At 55.6% G+C, this 22,247-nt stretch overlaps 3 protein-coding genes across 6 annotated transcripts in view; 1 reads left to right on the plus strand and 2 right to left on the minus strand.

Annotated features, from left to right (window-relative positions):
- Positions 1-6,352, plus strand: part of DELE1 (DAP3 binding cell death enhancer 1) — a 23,014-nt gene extending 16,662 nt beyond the window's left edge. Inside the window, exons 11-12 of the mRNA XM_066977319.1 lie at positions 182-446; positions 3,933-6,352. Of these exons, the coding sequence (XP_066833420.1) occupies positions 182-408 (227 nt within the window). The 3' untranslated portion in view covers positions 409-446; positions 3,933-6,352. The remainder of the gene's footprint in view (positions 1-181; positions 447-3,932) is intronic.
- PCDH12 (protocadherin 12) lies at positions 3,464-13,578 on the minus strand. The gene is made up of 4 exons (XM_013178520.3): positions 10,349-13,578; positions 9,883-9,977; positions 8,787-8,938; positions 3,464-4,309 (listed from the first exon to the last, which is right to left on the minus strand). The coding sequence occupies exons 1-4, from the start codon at positions 13,214-13,216 to the stop codon at positions 3,945-3,947; spliced, it is 3,480 nt and encodes a 1,159-aa protein (XP_013033974.3). The 5' UTR covers positions 13,217-13,578; the 3' UTR covers positions 3,464-3,944.
- A 3,942-nt stretch (positions 13,579-17,520) lies between these two features.
- On the minus strand, positions 17,521-21,420 carry SMIM33 (small integral membrane protein 33). Of its 4 annotated transcripts, none has more exons than XM_048064815.2 (3): positions 21,244-21,420; positions 20,307-20,413; positions 17,521-19,400 (listed from the first exon to the last, which is right to left on the minus strand). In XM_048064815.2, the coding sequence occupies exon 3, from the start codon at positions 19,221-19,223 to the stop codon at positions 18,801-18,803; it is 423 nt and encodes a 140-aa protein (XP_047920772.1). In that variant the 5' UTR covers positions 19,224-19,400; positions 20,307-20,413; positions 21,244-21,420; the 3' UTR covers positions 17,521-18,800. The 4 variants fall into 4 exon arrangements, with proteins under 4 accessions (XP_047920772.1, XP_047920771.1, XP_047920770.1 ...); XM_048064814.2 differs by having other exon boundaries at positions 20,103-20,413; XM_048064813.2 differs by lacking the exon at positions 21,244-21,420 and adding an exon at positions 20,791-20,928 and having other exon boundaries at positions 20,103-20,413.
- Positions 21,421-22,247: the final 827 nt, after the last annotated feature.

Raw genomic sequence — 22,247 nt, forward strand, 5'->3', positions numbered from 1 at the left:
CCGTATTGACAGAGAAAGGGTGGCACGGGACCATGGCAAAAACAAGTCCTTTTTACAAAAAGGAAGGGAGAACGTTCCTTTCTCGGTTGTTTTCACTTCTTACCAGCTATTTCCAGTCAAGTGGAGAAGCTGTTCCCATAATCTGATGCGTCATTAATATCTTGTTTTAATGTACTTGCAGATGTGCAAAGAAAGCACCCGCTCCCTTGCGGTATTCGAGCCTCTTCCTCCAGCCCCTGTTTCTGGGCTATTGAGCACATGCCTGCAGGTCTCCCCACCTCCCAGCCCAGACAATCTGCCCTCGCCCTGCCCCACTCCTGGAGCGCAGACAGACTCCACGTGATGACGCTCAGCAGTGCAGAATGGAGCCATGCCCTGGGAAACAAGGTGACTCCCCTGGAGCTGTAGCGCTTGGAGACCCACCGATGCTGCTACTAGAGCAGCTGGTAAGTGAAACGAGGAGGCAGAAGGGAAGGTGGACGTGCTCAGTCTGTGTGGGACTGGACGCAGGGTAGTAATGAGTCGAGAGAGCACTTTCTGTTAATGGAACAGGAGCCATTTCTAAATATAGGTGTTTTCAAAACAGACCTTGCGATATTTCCTGTGCCATCACATAGCTTGGCCCTCTACCTACCAACACAAGAACGTTTCTTATGCTCCTGCACTTCCATATGGAGCTACTGTGACTCCAAAGATGCCACAGTGGGTACGATTTGGGGCTATAATTTCAGTAGCCTTGCACATCTTTCACATGGTGTCTGAGTGAGGTTTACAAGCCACCATATGGTGATGCTGGCAACTAACTCTGTTGTGGGTCTGCAATCTCTGAGGCAATTTGATCTCAGTTCAAGGCTACGCTACCAGCACAATCTGGGCTTCTCTCTACACAGACATTGTAGCAGTTCAATCTGCTTTCAGACCTTGTCAAAGCGGTGGAAGGAAGAGAGTGAATTCTTGTTATTAGGGCACAGGTTTTTGTGGGATGCAATTGATGGATCCACCTGTGCTGGTGAAAGTAATGCTGTCTTCAGCCATTCCGCGCCTTTGTCAGTGCCCTTCAGTCCCCAGTTATTATTCCTTCAGCTCTGCAACTGAGCTGCTCCCATGGGGGCACCCCTTTGAGTCACAATGAGCAAAGTTTGCTTCAAAATTTATATCATACATGTTTGCTAAACACGTCAGCTCATTTCTACCAAAGTGGATAAGGGATGCTCCCAACGGGCAGTAGCCACTGTCAGGCAGGCAGAGGCAAGCAGCTGGTATGATAATTTCTTCCGCTGGGCAGCTGAATCCGGAAAAAGACATTTGTCCACACAAGTTTAAACTGGTTCAAGGGCATCTGTACAAACTGTCCAGCTTCCTGTAGCTGTGTGGCTCTGGTGCTTTGTGTAGATCAGGCTCTGGAAAACAAAGGCAACGGCCCCATCCTGAACTTGCTGTGGTCTCCATTCAGCAAGGGAGGGGCATGGTGAGAGCTCAATGCATCTGATAGCTCAGATTGTTCTTCTAGTCTGGTCTTTCTGCCCAGACCAAACTTTCTTAGACCATTTCCTTTATCAGGCAGGATACAATTAGCAGGAAATTCCTCGGGTGGATTTCCTATTCTGTGATAATCCACAGCATGCTTACGCAGTGGTCAGGACAGGACAGGGGTAAGGGATGGGGGGAGTTGAAAGCAGTTTGCAGAATCAGGAAATTGAACCCGGAGAGGAATTTGTCTCCTTTTAAATCTGCTTACCGTAATGTATTTTTGTGTAAAGATTGTCCTTTGAGAGGCACATCAAAGCAATGCACCAGAGGAATATGCAAGGCTGTGCCGTATTTGTCCTCTGTGTGTATTCCCAAGATGCAGAGGAGTCCTGTAGGGCTGCATCTCCTCACAGTCACAGATATGCCACCCTCATAGCTTGCACAGCTGCATCTCAGTTAGAATTTGGCTCACTGTCATTGTTTTGGTGCAAGAGCCTGTTTTGTTTGTGAAACAAAACAGCAAGACATTTCTATTAGCATTGTGGCTGTGCAAGCACGCTGGGGTAAACCCATCAGTGTAATTTATTGCCAGAGATGGGGTCATCTGTAAAGCACTTTAGGGAAAATCCAAATACAGCAGTGGGTGTTTGGGGTACTAAGAAGTCCACGTGGGGAAATCTTACTATGTTGCTCTTGCTATTTGGTCCCAAGAGCAAGAGGAAGAAAAACAAAGAAAAAAAAAGCAGAAAACTTTTTAATTTACTTTTCTTTAAATTATGTGTGTGATTCTCTGCTGCTGTGGCTTGTGTATGTGCATGGTAGAAGCAGGGCATGATAACCTCCAGGTGCATGGGTAGGATGCTCTTGTGATGCTCCAGATCATATCTGCTGGGTAGTGCTGCCCGTTCTTTTTCAACTTAGCAGTAAAGATGAGAGCTAAAAGTACTACCCAAAGACACCTGATGCAACAGCCCCACTGTCAGCAAATTAGCTTTGGAGAAACCTGTGTTGTGTGAACTGCAGTACCTGTGGAGAGCTCAGTGCCGTACTTTTAACATAAAGATGCTGAGGGAAAGAAAGCAGTGTGTGTAAAGCACTGCTGGCCCTGCGCTGTGGTGGAGGGGAGGCTGGCAGCCCCTTCTCAGCATCTTTTGTAGGAAGCAGCAGTGCTGTGCGCTGTTAGCAGTGGAGATGATGGCTTTAGCCTCACTCCCACAGCATGACTCTGCTCTCACCTGTGTAACCGCATTGCCAGCATGCCCCAAGTTTGATCTGTGCTTTGTGTCTTGGTTGGAAGGCAAAAGCTATGGTACAGAGAAAAAGAGTCCTGTGTGTGTGCATGATCCAGCTGTGCTTACCTTTGGTTTTCATTCTCCTAAAACTTCTACTCCTCCCATACCCGTGTGCCACCCATGCACTGTTGCATAAGCCTGCAGATCCACTCCCAGTGCTCATGCCCCTGTTGTCTTTCCATTCTGAGAGCAAATCCCCACAGTTAACGACACCTGTGTGTACTTCTTCCTCTGTTACTAACATCTATGTCTTAGTGTTTCTACACATCCTATTAACCCAAAACAGTCTTACCGCTCACATACACGCAGATCAAAATGAAAACCTGTAATATGGGTGAAGCCTGTGACTGAATTTTTCAAAACTGTTTTCACGCTTCCCTTTTCCCAGTTTACCTTTGACAGACTCCAGCCATCTGTTGTCTGCTTCTGGGCAAGGACTGTGCTCCAAAATCCAGTGGCCTCAAGGGAGAGCAGGGAGAAAGAAAGTGTGGTCACCTAGTGCAGCCACAGGAGAGATGCCAAAGCAGAAGTAGCGATCTTGAGGCATTTTACAAAATGCCAAATTCACAGTGGTAGAACCCACAGAAGCTGAAAGCATTGGTGGGAGACAACAGGCAGAACTCCCCTTTCTGAGCTGCAATTTCAGGCTTTCTGCAGTCACAGCACTGTGTCAGCTATACTGGACCTTGTTGCAGATACGGTAGTGTTAGAAAAAAAAACAATTTTATTTAAATAAGAACTGAGATCCTGGAGCCCGATTCTGCAGCACGTTGCAAAGTCCATGACTGTGATACTTTATGCTCCGTGGTGCACTGTGTGTAATCACGTGGATGTATCTGTGTTGTTCTCTGGTGTAATCTGACAAAGCCCCCTCTCTCAATCTGCCTGCCCTAGGAGGAGAGGGCCCTCCTGCTGTTGTGTGAGTTGAGTGTGATTGTAAAGTGAAAGGGGAGGGTGGGAGAGGAGGAGAGCTAGGAAGGCAGGAACAGGCAGGGAGAAGGGAGCTAAACAAGGTGAAGTCAGTCATGGAGAAATTTGACGGGGTGAGGCAAAGGAAGAAATGTGCCTGTCATGATCAGTCTAGGCATGGATGGCACTATGAACTTCTTAAAACACGCGTGTGCACCCAAATACAGAACGCTGTGTTTGACTCTTGTCTCCTTGTCACAGCCACCAAGCTGCCTACAGAACAGGAGCACTGTCATCCAGTCCAAGGCTCTTCCCACGTGCTGACAGCTGCCGCAGAAGCCCTGAACCTGTTTCATTGTGGACTTGGACCTTCTGGGACAGAATCATTTCAAAGAGGGTGCTCATTTCTGAAAGGAAAGTGCTGGCCAGTCTTGTCCCAGCGGCGTTTGAGTCAGACCCAGCCCCTTTCCCAAAGGTCTCAAAGGTCCGTGGTTTCTCCTGCCTTGCAGTTTCCTCGTCCTGAGGTGAATGCAGAGAGTCAGGGGAGAAGACATTGTCCTTGTAACTACCGGTGAGCGGCAGGGAGAGCCGCGCCACCCATGCTGGGTCAGCAGCCGTCAGCCTCTTGAGGGCCAGCTCTGGAGGGAGTGAAAACAAGAACTGTTGGTGAGATGTGTGGCAGAGGAGATCAAAGGAGAAAAAAATGAGAAATTAGGAGACTTCCTGAGATCCAATGTTACAAGACTGATCGTAAGCAAATCTAGGGATAGGCTACCAGCAGCATCACTCAAATCAACAGCTTAAAAACCGAGCAAACTAGAATTGTTTTAAAACAACTGTGTTTGTTTTGTTTTTAAATATAAGAACCATTAGGATCACTTTGAGTTCCCATTTGTTGCGGTTTCAAGTGGCACTTCACTAAATTGTTAGCAAAGCCAAAGAAAGTGAAGGTTCAGGACTAGCTGAAGGGGAGACAACAACAGCGGAAAGTTTTCAAGGGGGAAGTGTCAAACAGAAAAATGGTCACTAGTGGACTTCCCTTATTGGTCACTCAAGAGTGGGAATTTGCTGCTAAACAGTCAGATTGAGACCGAAAAGAAGTGGGTTATTGTGAAAACTAATAACAGAACTGGAATGAAATTGTGAATTATAAAACGCACAGCTGGGTAGTTGAGGACTAGTAACAAAAAATTCAGCTATAACGTATTTGTTCATCAATTGGAAACAGATGAGGAGCAGTGGGAGCCTGGTGTGGGCGTTGGCTGCAGGCTCATTAATGTACCAGTAATGTGATTCTGCCCTGAAATGGGCAAATGAAATGATACAATGTGTTGGTCAAGATATTCCCTGTTGGCATAAAGACATATCTGCGGTATTGTTATTAGGTCTGGCAAGACCTGATTAGGAGAATTACATACAAATCTGATTATCCATCCCTGGGAAAGAGGATCTGAAATGACAGAAGTGCAGAGAAAAACTGTTGAGATGAAAACAAGAGCAAGTCTGAGCATACAAGATGGACACCCCAAGAGGTAGGGTTGCTTAGCCTGAGGAAGCAAATGCTCGCTGGGGATTTGACTGCAACCTGCTATTATTTTGATGAGATAAGCACCAACAAAGGAAATCGCTATGCTTAAAATAGTGTTGGCAAAAGAAGAAATGATTAAAAGTGTCCGTGAATAAACATATACTGAAAATTAAAGGAAGGACCCCATAGCAGAGTGAGCCTTGAATAGCTTCCCCATCAGACGACAGGAAAGGAAGTGGGGATTCTTGTTTTTAAGGTAGAGCTTTGCGGTTGATAAACAGGCTCCGACGTGGTACACGGAAGCTGCTGTCCAGCCCCGCACTGATTCATTCCCAGAGCGTAACGAACCCCTGGAAGGGGCGAAGCGACAGGCAGGTTTGTGAAACGCTCAGAGAGCAGGGAAACAACTGGTGTCTGCTAACACAGCACAGGATACCCTGACAGTCCCAGTCAGAAGGCAAGGCTTGGTGTCGTTACAATCATTATGCAGCTCTCACTGACGTAAGGTGACCTCAGAAAGAGGGTCCCCATTCTCCTGCACTTCTGCTGTTTCTGGAAGGTAATCAATAACCAGCCAGAGCCGGGGACGTGTGGTCCCCTCTGCCTGTGGCTGGTCAGTCAGCAAGACAAGTCTCCTTCCTCCACGTAGTTATCCTTTTTCTCTGAAACAGAATTGTGCCTCAGGGTGCTTGGGGCAAGGGGGAGCTGGGAGTGGAAACCTGGTAAGGAGAGAAAGGCAGATACCACACTTAAATTTTGTTACAGTGGAAGCCCCAAAATTCTTATATCTTGGTTAACTTTCAAGCCTTCTTTCTGCAATCTCAGTATTTCCTCTCAGCCGCAGCGACTGTTCCTTAAGAGATCTCCCAAGTACACTGAAGCCCCGTGTGTTTGCTTTAAAACAGCGCAGTTCTGTCCTCCGCAGTCTGTGAGAAGCCACCAAATCCACTGAGTAGTGTGATGCTTCGGCTCGGGAGCGGGGCAGAACAGCAGTGTGCTCACAGCAGGGAGAGCTGAGACTGTTGGCTGATCATCCCGGCCCCTGTGGCCATGAAATCTTATAATTAGGTATGTTTAATTTGACTGATAACTCCTCCTTGCCTTATTTTAATGGTGTGTTGTTTTATAATCAATAAAGATGTATCTTTTTCCAGCCACGGAGTGCTCTGTTTCGCTGGTAGGGGAGAGGTGCTGATCGACAGCTCTGAGCCGAGCCGGCAGCTCGGTGCTCGTGGTGCAAACACCCAAAGAGGCGGTGGGGCCAGGCTGCTCGCACAGCTCTCCCCCCGCTGTGAGTAACACAAAGGCCCAGACAGCCTCAGCCAGCTGTTATGATACTTTGAGCACAAGCAATGCTTCCTTCCTCCCTCCTTCAGGATGCAAGTCCATTTCTCTGTTTGTGTTTGGGAAGAAGGAAGGAGTCCAGCAGCTCCATCGTCTGCGCTCCGTTGCCTTTTTGGGAAGGTCTGGGCTCACGGTTAAGATTATTTTTCAACACAGAAACAGCTCGGCCTCTTTTATCACGTCCAGCACTACTATGTGGGCAGGAAGCTATGCTGGCATAGCCTCAGCGTGCACCAGTGGTGTTTACTGCAGAATTTGAGTAATTTGGTATAACTATCAAATCCAGGAATGGGAGATGTCCCTTTATGGCTACGCGTGGCCATAGCTCGGATTGTCTGGGACGCAGGGTGCTACCTGCTGGGCAGGACTGGATGGGGACAGATCCGAGCCCCTCGCTGGGGCTGGCGCAGGCCGGCAGAGCCCTGGGCTGGAGCTGGGCAGCCTGTGCCTGCCCGCCCCGCGCTGCTGCCCTTCAGAGCTGAGGAGGCTGGCGGCTCGCGTCTCACCCAGCCCCGCTTCTTCTGCTCCTCGCTGGAACAAAAGGGCAGGAAGGCAGCAAGCAGCTCCCTCTGCACAGCAGCACAGAGGTGCAGAATTTACGGAATTTACTGCAGTCGCTCCCCGGCTTACTGCACTGGGTGCTAAAAGCCTGCTTGCAGGTGGCGTGGAGAATACATAAACCAGTGTTATAAGCTGAGCATAAAACCATAACATGGCAGGCCATAAACAGTCCTGAAGGGCACCAAAGGCTGCTCATAACCTTTTTGCTAATCAGTGGACTTACAGAGCTTGAATGGAAGGACCAAGAGTTGTGAAAGGACCAGTGAAGGTGAGGCCACAGCAGCAAACCTCGATGAATTCTTCATGCCTACGCTTGTTGCAGAGGAGCACGGAGGCTCCACAAAGAAATCTCTGCTGCAGGACGTGAGTCAGACGAACTCTTTCAAATGGAAATGCCAGTGGAAGAGATTTAGAACAAATCAATAAAAGGAACATGCAGACGATGTCAGGCCCAGATGGTATCCACCTCAGAGTGCTAGAGGAACTCAGATATGAAATTGCCTGGCTTATTAGCTGTTGTTCGTTAACTACCGCTTCAAATGAAGGCAGTATCAGAGGAACAGAAGGTAGAAACAGTGACATGAGGTACTGAGCTCATAAAGGTAGGCCTAGTCTGGGCAGATTCACAGAAATTATTCTATGTGAGCAGATAGCTGAATACCTGTTACACAGGCAAGAACTGGCACAGCATTTGCAAGATTGTGTTTTCCAAATTTCCTCCAAATTTCTTGCTGTATTTGAAGGAGGTAGATGAAGAGTCCTGGCTGACAGAGGACACCTGAGCTTGCAGAAGAGCACCAGGCAGGCTCGCAGAGGACCTGAGCTGTGCTCTGCATTAACCTGACTTAGCAGCCAGGCTGTGGTAGGGACTAATGCAAGTTAAAAGCTGGGAAGCAAGAGCAGGGATAAATCTTCCCAATAAAGAGAGGTCATGAGGCCATTAGTGGAGTCCCAACAGAAAGTCTGAGACCTGTGCTTCTCACCACAGTGATAACTGATGTGGAGCAGTGGCTGGTGGTGGTGCCGATCCCGCTAAAACACCCCAAAGAGGGCAAAGTGAGGAGCTGCTGAAGGCCCCAACACCCAGCGACATGAGCAAAAAATGTCTGATGGGGTTTCTGTGCCCCCAGCTGTTGGATAACTGGCATGGGGTATGACTCCTCGTGTACTGCTGACCCCCTCCCATGCAGAGGAGGGATTTCAGGGCCACCGTAAGCAATTCAGTAGGAGCTTGGGCAGGAAGGGAATGAAGACCAAACCAGAAGACACCTTATACCACCAGTGCAGGTGAATCCTAACCACTGCGCACAATTCTGCTCACCGCACCTCAACGAATAGCAAAATAAATCAGTAAGAATGTAGAAAATAACCAGGATGGTAACAGGAGACGAGACTAGAGCCATTCAGGCTGGTAGGAAAGAGGTGCCTGATGGGGCTCAGGGGGTCTAGAAGGTCACAAAGGGCTCAGGAAGCACAGCTCTTCTCCTTTCTCACTCTGCATGGACCAGACGACCATAAAGCAGAGGCTCTCGGGTCAGCGTGGAAGCAGAGTTTGCACATAGTGAAAAAGGCCAAATGCCAGCTGCTACCATCTTCTGAGCAGGGTTGGTGTGTTCCCTGGGGACATCCCGCCAGCCCCAGCGTGCCCCCAGCTCGCACCGAACACGGCGAGGCCACCTCACCTGCCTGCGGCTCCAGGAGGGTCTCCAGCTCCTCTCCCACCAGCTGCGGCACCGAGAGGTCAAAGCCGCTCTCCGAATCGCGGTCCTCGGCTTCGCTCTCACCATGCCCGCTGTCCTTCGTGCTCAGGCAGTCAGCATCCAGCCCTGCAGCCCTGCAAGGGTCCCAAAACACTCAAGTCAGGCTTTTGCTCCTGCCTTGCCTATTGTTTTGGAGGTTGTGGTCTTAATAACCCATGAAGTGACCCCGGGGTGGGACGTGGGCATTGTTCTCCCACTGCCCGTCACCCAACAGCTCCACACACCCTATCCGTCTGCCGATGGCCCTCCAGCTGGGTCAGCCAAAGCTTGCAGCTTTCTGAAATGCCACTTTTGCAATCATTTTAGTCTGTGTTGTTTTTTTTTTTTTTTAAAGCATGTGAGCAAAAGCATAGAGATCAGGGGTGCCACGGACCCTCTGAAAATTGGGCTCCAGCTGGGTGCTGGGCTACACATGGGGCTGCTCTACATTTCTTGCCCAGGAGGACTTTAATCCTTTTGCAGGGGGATCCCGAGCTAACAGGGAGCTGCTGGCCCTTCCCCATGAATTTGGAGCAGCTGCCCATGCGCAGCCCAGGGCAGGTCTCCATCCCACACCGTCCAGATGGAGCTGACAACGAGAAAGGTGGAGAAAGCTGCATCTGCCCCTGGCATGGGCAGGAGGGATGTGGTGAGGCAGTGAAAAACTCTGGCATTCTCAGGAGCTTTCACCCACAGATAGCAACGCCATAGCACCTTTCCATTGTGCTTGAACACACCGGTGTTTCCCCAGCAAGGACGGGCAGATGGTTTGTGGTCAAGGGGGAGCTCAGGTGGGTGTGGAGGGAGCTGCCAGAGGTGCCCCAGAGCATCCCCAGGAGGGAGCTGGTACCCACATCAGCATGGAGGTGGGAGCAGAGGAGCACAGCCACCTCCAGAGGCAGGACCTGCCTCCCTGCCCCGCTGCTTGTCCCATCTCGGGTCAATGGAAGCGGGGTGAGCTGGTGCCCCTGCTCCCGAGGCCGCTGGGGCTGAAGCGGTGGCAGCAGAGAGGCAGGGGAGGGCTGAGAGCAGACCTTACCTGCTGCCGTTCTTGGCCGTGTACTTGTTTCCCCTGTGGTTTGTTTTGGGCTGGAACTGGCCCTGGTGCAGCAGAGACAGCAGCTGAGAGATTTGCTGTAAGGCAGGAAAAGCCTGTTGAGCCCTGCAAACACCGCTCAAGCTGCTTCCTGCCAGGATGTCCCCTCCGAACCGCACCACCTTTTTATAGCGTTTCCTCCTCCTGCAGATGGTTCGGCATCCCCACGCGGGGGAAAACAAGGCACTGAGCAGCTCACCTAGCCCCGAGCTTCCCTTGTGCCCCTGCCCCTGGTACATGTGGTTGTCCCCTCCTCCCCATGCCCGGTGCCCTCCACCCCAGCTCCCTGCATGTCCTGGTGGGCACCTGGAGACCCCTACCATCCCCTGCATGTTCCCAGCCCACCCCCAGGGTTAGGCAAGATTCTGGGGGTTTCCACACCTCCAGCAAGACGTGGAGAATCTCCTACCTGCACCGGGGCCGACTCCATGGCGAACTCCCCGTTGGGGCTCTGCTCCGCCAGGGCCACCAGCGAGAGCCGGACCAGGCTCCTGAGGATGTGCTGGTGGGGCGGGGGTTGCCCCGGTCCCTGCGGCGCGGTGCCCGCTGGCTGAGGTGGGGACAGCGGGGACTCTCCCAGCAGTGGCTTCTCCGAGCCTTCACCATGTGGCAGGACGTCTGGGGGGCTCATGGATGCATTTTTGGGTCTGTGGGGCTGGCAGGGCCGGCGCTGCATGATGGCGAGGTTGAACATTCCTTGCTCCTCGTCCGAGTCCTTTGAGGTCCTCTGGTTTCTCAGGGTCCTGTAGAGAGTGGGGGTGAGGTGGATGGGAGGCTGCGGGGAGCCCTCTGGGCAGGGCTGGAGGGGCTCAGCGCCCCGGGGCCGGCCCCGCAGCGCTGGGACCAGGTGGATGTCGGCCTTCTGGATCTGCCGGGGCGGCTTCTTCAGCTGCTGCTGCCTGTGGGCGTCCTCCGCCACCCTGCAGTTGTAGGCCATGCCGTCCTTCTTCTCCTTGCTGCGCAGGGACAGGGTTAAAGCCGAAAAGAGGAGGCACCCACCCAAGAGAGCGGCCAAGCAGATGACAGCCACCACGGGCGGGCTCAGCCGCCCCGGCTCCCAGGCAGAGATTTTGGAGAAAGCCCCGTGGCGTCGGAAGAGCAAGCGCACCCGTGCCTGGGTGTGCAGGGGCTCGTCCCCACCATCGCTCACCCTGATGGCCAGGTCCCACCGGGTGCCGGCGAGGCTGGTGGCATTGGTGGTGTTGAGGAAGAGCTGCCCTGAGAGTGGGTCCAGCACGAAGAGCCCAGCGCCATTCCCGCCCATGAGGTCAAACCTCAGAGCCCCATTGGGACCGGAGTCTCCATCCCTGGCCACCACGGTGAAGAGGAGGGGAGTGTCGGAGCATGACACCGGCGTGGCGTTGGCCACCGCTGTCCCCAGGGTGCTCCCGTTCCCAGGGGTCACCCAGATGCACCCTGTCTCGGTGCCGACCAGGACGGATAGCGTGGCCGCGCCACCCACCAGCGCCGGCTCGGTGACAACGGGCGCATTGTCATTCTGGTCAAGCACAGCCAGCTGGACAGAGACGTTGGAGGCCAGCCTGGGGTGGCCGCCATCCTCTGCGGTCACCAAGAACTCCAGGCTGCTCATCTGCTCGTAATCAAAAGCTTGGAGGGCAAAAACCTCCCCGGTGGTGGGGTCGATGGAGACCAGACCTGAAACTGAGGCGTCCTGGATGCTGTAGGTGATCTTCCCATTGAAACCCAGGTCAGGGTCGGTGGCGTGGACGGTGAGCAAGGAGGTCGGCGCTTCGCTGTTCTCCTTCACAGCGCTCTCGTAGGTGGCCCTCTCAAAGGAGGGGGCGTTGTCGTTGACATCGCTGATGCAGATGGTGAGGTGCTTCAGCACGGCCAAGGAGCGCTCGCCCTGGTCCCGCGCCACCAGCGTCAGGTTGTACTCGGCGCGCAGCTCCCTGTCCAGCGCGGCGCTGGTCATCAGCAGGTAGCTGTGGCTGTTGGTCCTCTTCAGCCTGAAGTGCTCGTCCCCAGGGCTCAGGGAGCAATGCACCCGCCCGTTGTTCCCCGAATCGGGGTCACTGGCCGTCACCAGGGCCACGAAGCTGTCTTTGGGGACAGCTTCTGAGAGCACGGGCGCCTGCGCCGCCCAGGTGACGTGGACGTCGGGCGCATTGTCGTTGACGTCCAGCACTTGGACCAGGATCTTGCAGTGCGCCGGGATGGGGTTGGCACCCAGGTCCCTGGCCTGCACGTCCAGCTCGTAGGCGTGGGTCTCCTCGTAGTCCAGCGGGCGCTTCAGGACCACGCTGCCCGTGCGGGCATCAATGCCGAAGGCACTCAGCACCTCCAGGGGCGCGTGCTTGCTGAGGCTGTACTCGATCTCCCCGTTGGGACCCTGGTCAGGGTCGGTGGCTGTGACCGTCACCAGGAGGGTCCCGGGCGGAGCATCCTCCCGAACCTCAACCACCAAAGAGCTCTCTGCGAACACGGGGCTGTTATCGTTGGAGTCGAGGACGATAACTTTAATTAAAGCAGTACCCGACTGCGGTGGCTCCCCATGGTCAGCAGCCGTCAGCACGAGGTCGAAGGAGGAGTGCAGCTCCCGGTCCACCTCTTTAACCACGACGAGCTCGGCGTGCTTTGTGCCATCGGAGCTGGAGACGACATCCAGCGCAAAGTGCTCGCTGGGGGACAGCGTGTAGGAGCAGTGTGCATTGGGGCCAGCATCAGCGTCCAAGGCTCGGTCCAGCGGGATGCGCGTTCGAAGCGATGCGCTCTCCGACATCTCCAGCTCCAGCTCGGGTGTGGGGAAGCGGGGCGCGTTGTCGTTGATGTCCAGCACTTGGACCTCCACGTGGATCAGAGCCAGCTGCCGGGCGGCCAGCACATCGAAGGAGACCCAGCAGGGATCGCCGTGCCGGCACAGCTGCTCCCTGTCCACCCGCCCGGCCGTGCTCAGCTCACCATCCCCGCTCCCCACATGCAGCGGGAACCCCCCGGGGCTCTGCAGCAGACGGAAACTTTCCTCCGTTTCGCCGCTCTCGCCCCACTCGAAGTGCTCAGCCAATGTCCCTATCACCGTGCCCTCCGGCACCTCTTCGTACAGCCGGTATTGCACTGTGAATGTGGCCACCTCCTGAGCGTCAGCGGAGAGGAAGAGGTACCACCAGAAGGCCGGGAGCTGCAGAGCAGAGCGACCCAGCAGCAGCAGCCCGCTGACGATGCCCACAGCCCCGCCGCTCCGGCTGGCAGGCATGGGCTTCCCCAGCTGCCTCTGCATCCCTGAACGGACCTCAGGGCATGCACGAAGCCGCAGCATCTTCTCCCGTTGCCGAACGCCACTCACCAGCTGGAAAGGAGCAAGAAGAGCACGGAGGTCCGGAGGCTGCCCCCGGCCCTGCCATCACCCCAGGACGGGCAGCGGAGCATCGCGGGCTGGGACGCCGCGGCGGGGAGCAGAGGGACTGCCACCACCGCGGCCCGGGAGCGGTGTCCGGCAGCGGGAGGTGGACCAGCCGTGCTTCCTATGGAAACCCCACCTACAGGAAAAGGGAGGCCCGGGTCGGCACAATGCTTGTGGGGTGGGGGCTCGCAGGGCAGCACGCCGCCCGGCCCGGCGAGGTGTGGGGATGTGCTTCGCTTCCAGCCTGCGGGGACCACCGCTGCGGTCACCTGCAAAACACGCGGTGCATTACATCCAGCCAAACCCACGCGCGAGCTTCAGGAAGCTTCAGAAACGATGATGGCCTTCTGCTCCTGCATCACCCTAAAGGCTTCTTCCCCATGCCATCAGGTTTCTGACTTACCCTGATCTGTTTTAATTTTCTCCAAATCCAGCCTGCAACCCCCAGTCCTCACACTGCCTTTTGCTGTCGGTTTCAAGGACGATGTGCCCACGCTGCATTTTTCAGCGTGTGGCTTTTGAATGCAACCCTGCTCAGTTTTCCCCTGGGCACTCAGGGTGACATTTGGTGCCACTCGCACACAAAAACCCACACCCGTCCTGCTCTGGCACAGCTCAGCTGTGGCACCAGGACCTCACGATGCTGGTCCTGGGCTCAGCCCCAGCCCCAGGTGACCTTTGCCGGGTCATTTCCCTTCTTTGTGCGGTGGCTTCCTCCTCGGCTAAATGAGGCAAAGCCACAGGCTCTGCCACAGGGATGCTCTTGGGCACGGGAGGAGCGGACGTCCCACAGCCCCCACGTGGCTTTGGGTGGGCGGCAGGGAGGGGGCGGCTTCCTGCTGGGGGCTTCAGGACCTCCATGGCCTCAGGAACAAGCCCCTGCCATGACCCTGGCCCGTGGGGACGTCAGCAGAGGTGGGGCTGCAGGACGCTGCCAAAGCATTGCTGGGCTGCAAACCGTGCCGGCCGTGTCTTGGAGGAAGGCAAGCAAAAGATTGCAAACAAAAATAGTGAAGAAAAATGGGGGATAAGCCAAGACGTGCCGGGAGCACCGCCAGTAAAATAAGAACTGGTGCTAACAATGGAAGAGTTTTCCTCCTGCTTTTCCTTCCTGTCCGCACGCAGGCAGGTTCCCAGCTTGCAGGTGCTCCGAGACCTCCGCAGCCTGCGTTGTGTCTCCAGGCTCCAGCCTTCTCCCCTGGGAGCCTGGCTGCCCTACGGCCTTCCATTCAGAGCCCACAAAGAGCACCGGCTGCGCTCAGTTACTGCGCAATGCTGGTGGTGCCCAAAGCAGGCACAAATGCCATTTGCTGGTGCAAAAACCCAGCTCCTCTGAAGCTCCCCCTCCGAGCCCTCCAGGCTCAGCAAACCACAGCCATGGGGCCCCCAAGGGGACCCCGACCCCCCAGAGCTGCACCCACGCCACATGGCAGAGCCCAGCCTGACCACATTCATTCAGGCTCCACGGCAGCTTCCAAATATTTGCTGTTTGGGGCTGGGGCGGTGGTGGCTGCGGGCCACAAGCTGTACGTGGTGCACAGAGGCTGTCGCGAGGTGCTGGACGTTGTCTCGTTAATTCCTGCCCAGGTTTCTTGCCCCGGGGTGAAGCCTTCTCTGGGCAGCCACCAGCTCAGCACGTTTCCGACGTGCAGAAATCACCCAGCAGGTCCAGTTCCACCAGATCACCAGGAAAGAGCTCAGAAGCTGGTTTTCCCCAGCTCCCTGGCTGTAGGCACCTGCGGTCATGCACAGCCCACAGGAGGGGTCCGCCCAGCTCCGGCGTGGTGGGAGGGAGGCAGGTAAAAGGCCGGGGTCAGACACATGATTCATTTTTCTCCTAAGGAAGCGGAAATGAAAAGGGAAAAGAAAGTTTCCCATCATAGTGAAAGATAACATCAGAAGAGAGGAGTTTAGAAATAACATCAATCGAAGGAGAGTTCAGAACGAGCACAGCTAAAGGGGTCCCCAGATTCAGCCTCGCTAGGATGCTCGGGGCTTCACCTTATCCCGGGGGCCATGCAGGGAAGCAGGACTTGTTCTCTCTGCTCTGCTGGGGTGGGGGGGAAACGCCTGAGGCCAGGGAGGCCACCAGCGATGGGGCACACCCCGAGGTGGGACGCTGGCTCCGCACCCGGGGCGTTGTGCGTGCAGGACGGCTGCAAGGACGGGGCAAATAAATGCATGGCTGCTCCCGGGGACCTTTCTCGGGGCAAGGAGGCGATTCCCCCTCGCACCCCGTGGGAGCCGGGCGGCCCTCGGGGGGCTCTGCCTTTCCACGTGCCCACCTTCCCCCTAAAAGCAGAAGGAGACCGGCAAGGGACGGCCACACGCCACCCGCCCGAGCCTCCCACTCCCATTGCGTCTGCTTCGGGCTGGCTCGCTCGGGACCCCAGCTTCTCGCATCCCTCCTGGAGCAGGCTTCACCGCCTCTCCCCGCAGCCTCATCCCAGGGAAGCCCCAGACTGGGCCCATCCCAAGCCAGGCTGCCCCCAGCTGCGGTGCCGCCGGGGCTGGGGACGGGAGAGACGGGAGGGGCCGGGGGGGACAGGGACACCGGGCGCTGCCTGCAGGGCGCGCAGCCGCCGCCAGAGCCCACTGCTGCTCCGCGCTGCGCCGCCGGCGGGCTGCGAACCCGCAACGGCCCCGGGAGCGGCCAGCCTCGGCGGGGCATGCAGGGGCTCCCCCTGCACGGGGTGGACGCCCCAGTTAGGAGGGAAATTGCAGGAGGAGCGGGCAATCGCTAATGAGACGCCGGCTCTGCGAAGCGCAGCCGGTGGCTAAGTGCACAGGCTCAGCCAGGGTGCTCCCGGAGCTCCCCTGCGCAGAGATAAGGAGAACTGCTGCTGCTCTGCGCTCCTAAAAAGATTATTAAGGAGGGGAAGAAAGTTAGAAGCAGAACAAATTGGAGCAAGCTCGGTGTTTGAACAGAGAGTAATGATGTTCGGATGATTTGCATGCACAGCTTCCGCCGCCTGAGAACCCCGACGTGCTTTATAAATTCTTGCACTACAACAAGCAGGTCTATAGGCAGGTAACGGCTGAGCTGGCCAAAGAAAAAAGAGGAGAATCTGTAAAAGTGGCTTTTTATTGTGTAGGAGAAAGAAATGAGAGGCTGGGTTAAAATATAACCATTGGTGTCCTTCTGGAGAAGAAAACTGGCAAAAGATTGTTGCTCGTTTGTTATTGAGTCCTACAGTAATTTTTAACTCTTCTCTAGTTCCCCCTGTATTTCAAAAAGTTACACATAAATACCTGTTTGCAAATGAAATTCCCAGAAAAAAAAAAAATCCTGAAGGCCAGAACTTCAATGCTAGATCTTCCCAGCACAAGGCCATACAGGAGAAAGGGGCTGCTGGGCTGGACTGGGGGATCTGAGCGCAGGATGAGCACAGGAGAAAACTGAGCCCCATCAGCTCCCCTGTTCCGCTGCCAGTTCTGTTTGCTTTTAGCCTGACAGCTTGAAATACCTAAACACCAGCAAAGCATTTGGAAAAGGTGGGGGTTCCCCAGCTCCTCAGCTGCACAAGTGATAGATCTAGGCCAAAGCACGCTGTAAGATAAATCAGATCTTCACAAGTCCTGAGTGGCTGCAAATCGATGAGTTTTAGTAATAATTATCCATTTTATCTTCCTCCTTATTAATATTCAAGTGATTCTCGATCTTCGCAGACACAGTGTTTGGGCGCTGCAGTTGTCCTTCTGTGGGAGCCGTGACAAAAGCTCCCGTTTGTCCGATCAAAGACTTCAACAAAGCCGTTCCCTGCTCCCCAAGGACAAAACCACGAAAGCTGGGCGCTGACGCAGCGATGGGCCCTGGACGGGTGACACCACCTCAGCTCACGGCGTAACCTCAGTGTAAATCTTGTGGCCACTGGGAAGGATTTTCTTGATCTCGTCACCTGCTCCTCACCCCTGATGCAGGTGAGCACCAGGACTACCACAACCTACTGACATCATTTAAAGAGGTGTCCCTGGAAGGTCATTAGCTCTTCAGGTATTGTTAATTACAGATGTATAAATTGAAAAATAAGCACTGTGTTGCCATTCTCTAAAGCGTGTGTTGACATACAAAGGGAGAGGAGACTCAGTGGTTTCCAGCTCAGACGATATCCACACCTTATCCACGTAGGCGTGGGAAAACTGGAAATGCATTATACCCTCCAGAAAACAAATGGAATAAAATCCGAACAGAAAAAAACAACAACAACAACATATAATATAAATTATATTTATTATAAACACCACCATTTTCCAGCAAGTCCAACTGCTACTTTAAAGCAAGCGAGAGAACAAGCTGGAATTAAGTGAGCTGGAGGAAGCTGGAGCTCCTGCCAGGTCAGCAACGCCCAGCACTGGAGGACGGGGTGAAAGCCCCCGGTTCTTGTCCATCAGTGCCCAGAGGGATCTGTGCCGTGGATGCAGCTTGGGATGGGCACAGATCTGGCTTTGCTGTGCTGGCATGGCAAGGGGAGAGGTGGGAGCTGTGTTTGACTTCTGGGACTACTCAGCGGAACAAATCCTTGAGGGTGATCCCAGAGGTTTGTTCCCTCCCCAGGGACTGCCTGTGAGCCCACGCACTGAAGCCAGGCTTTGACATCCATTTTTCACCGAGTGAGGAGAAGCTGTGACCAGTTTCTTGCCCAAAGAGATGCCTCGCACCTCCAGCAGCAGGAAGGCTCCCAGAGCCGAGCAGGACACCACAGTCTGCTGTCACCCTGCGGGGCCAAGGATGATGTTTCACCCCTCCATCTGCTCCCTCTGTACCTGTACCTGCCCGGGGTGACCGAGACACACCAACATCCATCCCAACAGTGCTGGTCCTGGGCCCCCGAGCAGAGCACGGAGGTTTTCCTGGTACAGGGACAGCAGATAGCAGTGGGGACGATGAAGATGCCCTCAGGTCTCCACGCCCTGTCGTGGTGCACAGGGATGCTGCAGGCTGTCTGTCACAGCGGGCTGAGCCCTCTCCAGGGCTGGCAGGAGGGAGGACAGAGTCCAGCTCTCCAGCAGAGGAAAAGGGGCCGTGGCATGGAGGGCAAAAGGGACTGGAGGTTTTTCTGTGCCACGCCATCAGAATAATGGGGGCACTGTGCATGTGGAAACGTCCTTAATCCAGAAAGCAACTCCAGACCAGGCAACTTCCAGCTCCTGCCAAGGGGCTGAGGGTAAAGTCAGCGCTCCCAGAGCAGGGACCGAGATGGTTCTCCTGGGCACTCCAGGCAGCGTGGGACAGCCTGTGGGTGAAACCAGGGCAAGAAAAATGCTAAAGCTGTCCCACGTAGGCTGACACAGTCCCAGAGCCTGGGCTGGGGACTCAGCTTTTGCTTGGTGCAGCCAAATAATGGTGTCATTGCCTGGCCGGAGCTGTGCACTGCAAGAGGGACACGGGTCTGGATGTTCAGGGGCTGCCGATGGGTCACTGCAGTGACACTCAGCCCCCTGGAGACAGACACGATCCTGGGGTGGTTCCTGCAATCAGCCATCGTCCCAGTCCCTATTTTCACAGGTAGGTGATCTCGATGACGTTGGGCTCGGCGCTCCTGCAGGGGAGGTGGTGCCTGCAGGAGCACTGGCAGCTCAGGCCGGCTGTGGCCACACCGCCCGGCTCCCACTGGCCAGGCTGGGCAGGAGGCTTCTTCTGGGAGCCCAGCTTCTTCCAGTCCGTGAGGTGCACCCCGTCGTCCAAGTCCTGCGGCATGGGCTCGTGGTAAAGGGTGATCTGGATGGTGCGGAGATGAGGGCCATAGTGCACCACGACGATGATGAAGATGGCCAAGAGGACAAAGATGGCCACGATCATTGAGATCATGGGCAGGGCGTCAGATTTCTTCGTCATGCTCCTAACGACAGAGACGGGAGTGAAGGCGGCCACGTCCTGGGGCTCGGGGTGTCTCAGCTGGCTGCCGAGCACGGAGACGTTCATGGCTGAGAAAGCTGAGCTGGGACAGAAACGCGGGATGGAAAGGGGTTGTCACTGAACGGGGGCTGTCTGATGTCCTTGTCTCCTGCCCTCGTTTCAGCGGCTCCCGCTGTCACTGTACTTGCAGCTCTCCAGCCTTGGAGACTTGGAAGAAGGCTCTGGATGCACTTTCCTCTGGATCTAGGGAAAAGATTCAGTGTGAGATAAGGACTCTGGGCATTTAGCAAACCCTCCTGAGCAACGTGCAGCTCTGGGCTGGGAATGGCCAGGATGAATGCTCATCCTGCCCAAGTGTCCCACAGGAGGGCAGGAGCCTGCCCACACACCCTGGGACAGCAAGCAGCAGCGCCCAGGGGGTTTAACAAGCCTGAACACAACCAAAACCTATCCTTTGCTGCTCCCCAAGTGCTCAGTGTGATGGGACAGCTCTGAGCGAGTGCTTTCTGCAGGCAGAAGCACAGCCCCCGCCAGCTGCCAGGGAATGGGACGGTCCCCTGCGCGCTCCCTCCCTCAGGCTCAACAGACAGGATAAATTTTGACGGTCACATCTGGGGTTGCAGTGATGGTGCCCTGGACACGTCCAACCAGGCAGACAACAGAGAACAGCCAGGGGCAGCGTCCTGCGTCCCCTTGTCCCGGGCCCACTGCCACTGGTGATGGGGACCAGGAGCCCCCGGAAGGGACACCCCCACCCTCCCCTCTTCCCCCCAGCCCCACGGTGCTAATCCAAGACCAAACCCCCTGGGGAGCTCCCTGGGAGGCCCAACCCTGCCAAAACATCTGCAAGTCAGGCCAGATGTGAAACCCCACAGGAGCAGGCACAGCAGAGAGCTGGGAGCAGGAAGCAGCAGGAGGGAAAGGAAGAAAGCCCCGCGGGGGTACCTGGGTGTCCCTGCTCCGGGAGAATCATCACCTCCAGCAGGGAGGGCAGGACCAGCAGAGAAGCCTCCAGGAAGGTGCTGCGGGGGCTGGCAGGGTGTTGGCACAGCCGGACTCACCTCGGAGGCTGCCACGTCATGCCTGGGACTCCCCGCGCGGAGGAGGAAGCGCCTGCTCATCCCACACACGCACGAGGTGCTGCCTTACCTAGCGCAGTGCCACATCAGCGCCACCGCCTCTCCCTCGCTGCCCCACGCGGGGACACACAGGCGCACCGGCAGGAAACTCTCCTCTCGCCGCACTGCGCTCCTCGGCTGCAAGACAAGCGCCTTTTGTTCAGGGCGAGAGCACCCACCGCCCCTCCAGAGGCACATGCACAGCCCCCAGCTTTCCAGCTCCAGGAAACCTCCCTCCTTTCGCCGACTTGCCCTTAAATATTACTGCACTTAGAAATCGGTGTAAAAATCACCCTTCTGTGCGTGAGCTGTTTGCACAACCCGGCAAAGCCCATCCACACAGCCCCGTGAGCTGGCAGGCTCCTCGCCCTGAGAGGTGATGCAGCCCCAAGGCCGCCTTCTGCAGCAGGACCGTGTCAGCCCCGCTATCGCCAGCAGCAGGGTGAGCCCACGCCGCTGCTGTTCCGAAGCTCACACCATGCTCCAGAGACACCCAGCACACCAGCAGCACCCACCGCGGCAGGACGGGGAACGTCTCCTCCGGGCGCGCAGGAGGCAGGGCGCCGTGCCCCGCCGGGCGGGTGAGGTGCGGGTGAGCACGCTTCCCTCCGCCGTGAGGCAGCCGAGGAGCCCGCTGTGCTCTGCCAGCACCAGCCACGTGAACGCTGTAAGATCTGAGCGCTTCACGGATGTGCTGGTGCTGCTAATCCCAGTCTGGGGCACAGAGATCTCAAGGACCATGGAAGCAAGGCTCCAGGGGTGCCCCCGAGCCGGGCAGCATTCACCCTCCCATGCAGGCGGGTGCTGTCCCCAGGCCTGGGGACACTGTGCAGTCTGACCATGCCACCGGGCTTGACCCCCAGCACGTCACAGTGCAGAAAAGATGGATCCTTGGAGCTTTATCTCTGCAAATCCATTATGAAACACCACCTCCCCCCCTTCCTATCCCAGAACAAAACTGCTCCTACCTGGAGGCTGCCTCTCAACAAACCAGCCTGGGTGAATATTCGTGCGCCATCTTTCCTGTACACTGTGGGGACAGGGTGGGAAACACTTCGTCCCCCATCCAGCCGAGCGAGCTTCCAGCAGAGATTTGGCTGCACGTTAGAGCTGCTGCTTCTGGGAATTTGCGCTCGTTTCAGGATTCAGTAAAACCTTAATCTACAGCGTAATCTCTGAGCGTCACATCTGTGCAAGAGAAAAAAATGGTGGGGGGGGGGAGGCTGCTAACAGAGGTTTTGTGAAAGGAAAATCTGCTGTGAGATGATCAAGATGATCAAAATCAGGTTGGACGAGGCCTTGGGCAACCTGATCTAGTGGGTGGTATCCCTGCCATGTGGCAGGGGGGTTGGGACTGGGTGATCTTTAAGGTGCCTTCCAACCCGAGCAGTTCTACGATTCTGTGATTCTATGATCCTATGTTGGCTGCTTTTAGTTTGCATTATGGTGTCCCCAGCTGCCTGACATGGCTCGGGGCAGTCTTCTGGAGGACAAGGGCTGTTCTGGATGGGGGACAGATGCAAGGGATGTGTTGGAAATCGGCGTTGTCCCAGTGCAGAGAGCAGAGCTCTGGACCCACAGGGCTGAGCACGGAACAGCCCAGGGCAGGAGGTGCAAACCCTGCGCTCCCCCAAACACCTGCCCCCCCGATCCAGCCTCCCCTGGGCTGCCAAAGGGAAACAAACCCATTTCCCCTATAGCAAGGCTTTTTGTAAGGAAACAAAGGGCTCTGCATCTTGCCTAGCACAAAGAGGGGCAGCGCAGCCTTTGAAGAGTCTGAGGCAGGGAGGAGCAGCCAACAGGGACAGGCACGGGCAGCAGAGCTCCCAGTCTGACCAGTCAGCCCCAGCTGGGACTCTGCTGACCACACACCCGCTCTGGGTGCCACAGTGGTGCAGAGGGCACAGGGGCCAATGCTGCGTAAATTCCTGACACTGTAACACCACCTTCCTGTGGATTTGTCCCCCAGAGT

This window comes from Anser cygnoides, chromosome 14, assembly GCF_040182565.1.
Source record: "Anser cygnoides isolate HZ-2024a breed goose chromosome 14, Taihu_goose_T2T_genome, whole genome shotgun sequence".
NCBI lineage: Eukaryota > Metazoa > Chordata > Aves > Anseriformes > Anatidae > Anser > Anser cygnoides.